We start from the raw sequence: 7500 nt of genomic DNA, 5'->3' as shown, positions 1-7500 counted from the left end.
AGATTCCATTAACTATGTCCATGAAGGATGAATGGATGAACGGATGGGTGGGTGACATGGTGAGTGTCATTAAACCATGTTAATGGTCAGCGTTTGTCCTCATAACCCACCAACAGCACATCGACCAATCCAGCCCTTAATGGACCCAGAACCGGTACCATCTGGTCTGGGTCCAGTTCTGAGGCTGGGCGGAAAAAAGCACAGTTCTAGTGAAGTTCTGGTGATCTAAAGATGTTCTAACGACGTTCAGGTGATGTTCTAGTAACGTTCTAAAGATGTTCAGGTGATGTTCTAGTGACGTTCTAAAGATGTTCTAAAGACGTTCAGGTGATGTTCTAGTGACGTTCTAAAGATGTTCAGGTGATGTTCTAGTGACGTTCTAAAGATGTTCTAAAGACGTTCAGGTGATGTTCTAGTGACGTTCTAAAGATGTTCTAACAACGTTCAGGTGATGTTTTAGTGACGTTCTAAAGATGTTCTAACAACGTTCAGGTGATGTTCTAAAGACGTTCTAACGACGTTCAGGTGATGTTCTAGTAACGTTCTAAAGATGTTCTAACGACGTTCAGGTGATGTTCTAGTAACGTTCTAAAGATGTTCTAACAACGTTCAGGTGATGTTCTAAAGACGTTCTAACGACGTTCAGGTGATGTTCTAGTAACGTTCTAAAGATGTTCTAACGACGTTCAGGTGATGTTCTAAAGATGTTCTAAAGACGTTCTAACGACGTTCAGGTGATGTTCTAGTAACGTTCTAAAGATGTTCTAACGACGTTCAGGTGATGTTCTAAAGATGTTCTAAAGACGTTCTAACGACGTTCAGGTGATGTTCTAGTAACGTCCTAAAGATGTTCTAAAGACGTTCAGGTGATGTTCTAGTAACGTTCTAAAGATGTTCTAACGACGTTCAGGTGATGTTTTAGTGACGTTCTAAAGATGTTCTAACGACGTTCAGGTGATGTTCTAGTGACGTTCTAAAGATGTTCTATAGACGTTCAGGTGATGTTCTAAAGATGTTCTAAAGACGTTCAGGTGACGTTCTAGTGATATTCTAACGACTTTCAGGTGATGTTCTAGTAACGTTCTAAAGACGTTCAGGTGATGTTCTAGTAACGTTCTAAAGATGTTCAGGTGATGTTCTAGTGACGTTCTGGTGATCTAAAGATGTTCTAACGACGTTCAGGTGATGTTCTAACGACGTTCAGGTGATGTTCTAGTAACGTTCTAAAGACGTTCAGGTGATGTTCTAGTGACGTTCTAAAGATGTTCTAAAGATGTTCAGGTGATGTTCTAGTCATTTTCTGGTGACGTTCTAGTGACGTTCTAAAGATGTTCTAAAGACGTTCAGGTGATGTTCTAGTGACGTTCTAGTCATTTTCTGGTAACGTTCTAGTGACGTTCTAAAGATGTTCTAAAGACGTTCAGGTGATGTTCTAGTGACGTTCTAAAGATGTTCAAGTGACGTTCTAAAGATGTTCTAAAGACGTTCTAAAGACGTTCAGGTGACGTTCTAGTGACTTTCTGGTCATTTTCTAGTGACGTTCTAAAGATGTTCTAAAGACGTTCAGGTGATGTTTTAGTGACGTTCTAAAGATGTTCTAACGACGTTCTAACGACGTTCAGGTGATGTTCTAATGACGTTCTAACGACGTTCAGGTGATGTTCTAGTAACGTTCTAAAGACGTTCAGGTGATGTTCTAGTGACGTTCTAAAGATGTTCTAAAGATGTTCAGGTGATGTTCTAGTGATGTTCTAGTCATTTTCTGGTGACGTTCTAGTGACGTTCTAAAGATGTTCTAAAGACGTTCAGGTGATGTTCTAGTGACGTTCTAAAGATGTTCTAAAGATGTTCAGGTGATGTTCTAGTGACGTTCTAGTCATTTTCTGGTGACGTTCTAGTGACGTTCTAAAGATGTTCTAAAGATGTTCAGGTGATGTTCTAGTGACGTTCTAAAGATGTTCAAGTGACGTTCTAAAGATGTTCTAAAGACGTTCTAAAGACGTTCAGGTGATGTTCTAGTGACGTTCTAGTGACTTTCTGGTCATTTTCTAGTGACGTTCTAAAGATGTTCTAAAGACGTTCAGGTGATGTTCTAGTGACGTTCTAAAGACGTTCAGGTGATGTTCTAGTGACGTTCTAAAGATGTTCTAAAGACGTTTAGGTGATGTTCTAAAGATGTTCCAAAGACATTCAGGTGATGTTCTAGTGACGTTCTAAAGATGTTCTAAAGACGTTCAGGTGATGTTCTAGTGACGTTCTAGTGACTTTCTGGTCATTTTCTAGTGATGTTCTAAAGATGTTCTAAAGTCGTTCAGGTGATGTTTTAGTGACGTCCTAAAGATGTTCTAAAGATGTTCAAGTGACGTTCTAGTGACGTTCTAGTGACTTTCTGGTCATTTTCTAGTGACGTTCTAAAGATGTTCTAAAGACGTTCAGGTGATGTTCTAGTGACTTTCTGGTGATTTTCTGGTGATGTTCTAGTGACGTTCTAAAGATGTTCTAGTTACAGTGGAACAAAAGAAAGGATCAGGAACACAAAATGGTTCCAGGACGGTAGAACCCAACCCAGCACGACTCCTACACACATAAGAATACAAACCTTGTGCTGAGTTGTTGGGATTGTATTGGTACCCTCAAAAGCTAGGAGCAGAACCAGAACAGCCACTAATGTCGTCTACGAACGACCCGGCAAACCAAAGGGAGCTAGTGCGCTCGTAGCAAAGCTACGTTGGCTTTCTCCAGTCATTTGCACATAAGTCTGACCCCGGCTTTCCACGGGAGCCGTCAGCAGCACGTTACTGCAGCAGCACGTCATAGCTGCTGATAGGAACCGCTGTGGTCAACAGAACCTTTTCCACCGGAGCCGTCAGCAGCGCGAGTCGGCCGCGTCTCAGGAGCAGCATGTCGCTGCCTTTACGCACCGGTTCTATTTTCTACGCGCGACGCCTCTGAAACGGGTCAAGTTCGACATTTTTGGGGAAGGAAAGACAGGAAATCGGACGTGGAAATGGAGAGAAGCTCCCGAGATTTTCAGAATAAAGAACGTACTGCCTTCCGGTTGCTTTACTTTAAAAAAGGTTACTAACTGTGCGTCCCCGTGAGAAGTTATCACCTAGCTAGCGGTCTCCTTTGTTTTTCAGGTCCGTATTTATAAAACGGACAGAACATAAAACACAAACCATGTTGTAGTTTTCTCCTGCTTGTTGTTGTGTTTACTGACAAAGTCACTCGTGTGACTTCGTGCTCGGTCGGTGACAGCTGCTCCCTGCTGCTTCGCGTCTCGTGGGAGGGGCCAAGCAGCAGCTAGACGTGCTGCTGCAGTAACGTGCTGCTGCAGTAACGTGCTGCTGACGGCTCCCGTGGAAACCCGGGGTAATGTTCAAAGTTTTCAGTAGTTGTTGTTCTCCTGCCACCCCAGGCTCTGAGGTCCAGACTGCCTGAAGGTCAGGAGATGTTCAAGATGATGCTCCTGGAAAATCAGAATGATGAGGGGGAAGATGAAGTTGTGGAGGACCTTCGCTACAGCTGGATGCTCTATAAATCCAAGCTGAAGGAGAACAGCTGCATCAGAACCAAGAATATAACCCGCTCCAAGGTTAGATGAGAACTTGACCTCTGTTCGGTGTTCTGACGGGTTGTTCTGGTACCACTGGATCAGTTCACTGATCATCATGTCCATCTCCACCCTAGTGGTTTATGTCCTGCCTTTACTGGTTAGCGGGTAGTTGTTGCTATTGACCTTTGACTTTACGGAGGACCGCATCAGGTAGTGGTCCGTGAACTTCCTCAACATGCCAGTTTCATGTTGTTGTGCTACCAGTAGGGGGCAGTGCAGCCTGGTGGGGGTGGAGACAATAACGGATGTGTGTGTCTGCAGAAACCCACGGGCACTCAGAAGGAGGCCACGCCCAGAGCGAAGACACAAAAGGTAACGTCACCACGGTAACGAGTCATCCCTGTAGGGATCGGGGTTGTGCATGAACACAACACCTGAAAGAGACAGAGAACCGGACAGCTGTCGGTTCTGATTCTGGTTGATGTGTTTGCAGAACCCTGGGCTGCTCCAGAGGATCTGCCGTCTGGCTCTTCTTCTGTGGCTCCTCCTCCTGTCTCTGCTGCTCCTCGCCTTCCTGCTGCCGCTCATGGACGAAGGAAACAGCTGTTCCCTCTCCAACAACTTTGCTCGATCCTTCAGTGTCATGCTGCGCTACGACGGGCCACCGCCTACATAGGAACCACAACGGGACCAGAACCGGACCTGGTACCTCTGAGCAGGAACAGCCTGAGCGATACCTGGAGAACGCTACGGTCATTAAACCCGTTTAGATTCTGACCAACTTCCCCTTGGGTAAAACTCACCAAGGATGAGTCTGTAGCAGCTAACCAGCAGCTTAACAGTACTGGCCCCGCCCACCATAACTCACCTGGCTGCAGGTGAGGAAGCTTCCACATCGAGTTATCGTGCTTGTTTCATTTACTTTGAGTTTGTTTTGATCAGAATAAAGTAACTTCAAACCTCTGATGTGTTGCTTTAGTGGAAAATAAACATCAAAGAGTCGGTATTAACTAATAATCTGTCGTTAAAAGAAACGTGGTCGTCTCTGACGCCAGAGACGTTGCCATGGTGATGCAACGTCGCTGCTGCGCTGAAGAACCTCAGTGAGTACTAACCTAAACAACTCTGTCCCCGTGTCCTCATGCACCGGTTCCCAGCGGCCCGGTGTCTCCTGCAGAGCACGCACGTATCGTTAGAACCCTGGATCCCAGGAAACCCTCTGGTCCAGACACGACAGCGGAGCCTCAACCTCTCGATCCAAAACAAACAAAAACATCAGTTTGGACGTCTGCTTTTGGCGGTGACCCAGCTGTAGTGACACCCTACAGACCGATATCTGTCCTGGTGAACCCGCTAGAGTCCCTAGTGAGCGAACAACTGAGAGACTTGTATTCAAACGACCGTGTCCCAAGTCTGCAGTCAGGTTTCAGAAAACCGCGCCGCTCGGGATCCAAAGCAGTACGGGCTTCACTTTTTACTGATCTGACAATGACCTTTGACCCTGTAGACCGTGCTGTTGTCACTCTGGGATCGTCTGAACATCGTGGTTCACAGCAGAAAGCTTTTAATGAGGTCCAACAAACACTTGTGCAGGTGAAATGTCTCTGCTGACGAGTCTAAGCTAACGTTGTTTTCTAACTAACCCTAACCTCTAAGGATGCCCTCAGCGACCCCTGTTGAGGGAAACATGGAGGTGGTCCACACACACAAACACCGTGGAGTCTGGCTCCATGACTCCCTCTCCTTCAAGCCCACGTAGATCATCTTGTGAAGGAACTCAAACTGGTTTCTTTTTTCTGAATAAACCGTTTCTCTTTTGAGGCAACTAAACGACCAGCTAGGGCAACATTTCTGTCTAATCTGGATTACAGAGACCTTTAGTACACGAACGCCTCAGCACAGGCTCTTGGTAAGACCGATGTGGTCGTCATGCCTCGCTGAGGTTTATCACTAACGACCACTGACCCATCATGGTGAACTGTTCTCCAGTGGGACGGTCTTGGTCCACCAGGAGGTTGGGACATTGGTGCACCTTCTTTTATGAGGCCATGCTTGGATTACTACCACCTACATCTGTAACTTAATCCCACAGAGAAGTGTAACTTCTCACCGTCTGCGTACAACCATCAGCTGTTACTCTGTTCTGTTTGATCGCCCCAAACCGGGCTAAAGGTCTCTGGTTCACTCTCTCCAGGAACACTGGAAATTAACCCGTTTATCTCCATGAATACGTTTAAAACCAGACTGAGAGCCTTGAGACGGATTCCCTGTGTTGCACCTGCCATCTGTAATCTAGTACATAACATGTCTGTGTAACTGTAACTTAGTAACTGTAACTGTTGCTGCCTCTGGGCCAGGACTCCCTAGGAAATGAGGTTTTTAATCTCAGTGGGACCTTCCTGGTTAAATAACAGGAAATACCAGTACAGGTGCACTCAGCTCTCATGTCACTTCCGGTCTCCTGGTGGTCATGTGACTAGGTACAAAAAAACTTTATTAAAAATGACTTTGATATCAGAAGCAAACTGATTCTGGAACCCATGAAAGAATAAATGGAATATCTCTGCCGGGAGGGGGCGGAGCCTGGATTAGGCCCATCCCACTGGAAGCACCAACCAGGTGGAGCGGACATCACCCCTGGAGCTCCGCGGATCTGAGCGGTTCTTATCCGGAACAGTGATGTCGGTTCCCTGATCGGAACCTTCACGGTCTTCCTACCGGCTGAGAGCGACCAAAGCCTCCAACCGGACCCTCTGGGTTCCCATTCCTTTGGCGCGGTTCGGATGGCTGGACACGACTGGGAGGACTGGTTCGAGCGGGAGGAGTTGATTGGACAAATCAGCGACATCCGAGTCCAGAACCTGCAAGGTATTTGCATGTCGGTACCGCAACTGGGACACCGTGAACTGTGAGAGCGCGCTCGATCTGGGAAGTTTAGTTCTGGAGGCAGCTGTGTGTGCGCGTGTGTGTGTGCGAGCGCGCGCGGGGGGGATGCTACCGCATCCCTCCTCGCGGAGGAGCTCGGCTCGACCCAGGAAGTTCTACAACACCGGGTCCAGATCCGGGTGCAGAACGCAGGACTACAGTCCCACCTGGAGACCTGCAGCACGTGACCTGTTTACTAATTAACGGATTCAGACCAGGAGTGGTGGTATTCCTCCGCCGCGGAGGAACTATGTTTCATTAGAAGATATTTTCTGTTGGAATAGAATCATAAAAAGTCCAAATATCCATTAAGACGTGAGAAATGAAACATGACCTGGTTGTTAGTCATCAGGAAATCACCACTGATCCTGATTTCCGTCCTAATTAATAATAAAAGACAACTGGTCCACCCAGCTGTTCTGGAGCCGAGGAGCCTGCTGGACACCTGAGCAGAAACGTGCTGATTCGTTAGTTCTGGTTCTGATCCGACCTGCATTGTTAAAACGTTCTGATCAGAGACACGTGACAGGAAAAATGTTTCCAACTAAGTGTTCCTTCAAAGTAAAAGCTGGAAGTTAGGGTCTAACTGGTTTGGAGACCAAAAGATGGACCCAGCTTGTGTTCTGGTCTTAATTCATGTATGAAGTGTGTTTCAGGACCTTCTGTCTACCTGGTGTCTGCAGCAAGACCAGACCACCTGCTTCCTTCTGCAGGAACACCTCGGTGCCCTGTGGAGTTCTGCTGGGGTCCAAACGCTCTACAGACATGCATGGACTTTAAGTGGAAAGGCCTCTAGAACCTGGTTCTGCCTGGACCTACTCATTTGTTGGTGAAGAAAAGTTTATTTCTGAGAAAAACTCTTGAAAGAGGTTGCCATGGAGACACACAGCTGAGAGCTTCTACACTGTTTGAGTCAGAGGGGGGAAGCTCTGGATCTGATCATGTGATCCAACCGCTGAACAGAACCGTCTGATGGAGCAGACAGGTGGTCTCAGCTGAAGGTTCTGATGATGCAGTTA

At 46.7% G+C, this 7500-nt stretch overlaps 2 protein-coding genes across 7 annotated transcripts in view; both read left to right on the top strand.

Moving 5' to 3' along the window:
- syne3 (spectrin repeat containing, nuclear envelope family member 3) overlaps positions 1 to 4519 on the top strand; it is a 54560-nt gene extending 50041 nt beyond the window's left edge. For 4 of the 5 annotated variants that reach the window (XM_070547153.1, XM_070547154.1, XM_070547155.1 and 1 more), the window contains 3 exons: positions 3419 to 3595; positions 3878 to 3928; positions 4050 to 4519. In XM_070547153.1, the coding sequence (XP_070403254.1) occupies positions 3419 to 3595; positions 3878 to 3928; positions 4050 to 4232 (411 nt within the window). In that variant the 3' untranslated portion in view covers positions 4233 to 4519. The remainder of the gene's footprint in view (positions 1 to 3418; positions 3596 to 3877; positions 3929 to 4049) is intronic. The other variant, XM_070547156.1, reaches the window with a different exon arrangement.
- Positions 4520 to 4620: 101 nt separating this feature from the next.
- The window catches only part of clmna (calmin a), a 24332-nt gene continuing 21452 nt past the window's right edge, over positions 4621 to 7500 (top strand). For both annotated transcript variants that reach the window (XM_054738468.2, XM_054738467.2), the window contains exon 1: positions 4621 to 6424. In XM_054738468.2, the coding sequence (XP_054594443.2) occupies positions 6340 to 6424 (85 nt within the window). In that variant the 5' untranslated portion in view covers positions 4621 to 6339. The remainder of the gene's footprint in view (positions 6425 to 7500) is intronic.

Source organism: Nothobranchius furzeri, chromosome 18, assembly GCF_043380555.1.
Source record: "Nothobranchius furzeri strain GRZ-AD chromosome 18, NfurGRZ-RIMD1, whole genome shotgun sequence".
NCBI lineage: Eukaryota > Metazoa > Chordata > Actinopteri > Cyprinodontiformes > Nothobranchiidae > Nothobranchius > Nothobranchius furzeri.
The sequence above is the reverse complement of the archived record's forward strand: the minus strand, read 5'-3'. Positions and strand labels throughout refer to the sequence as shown.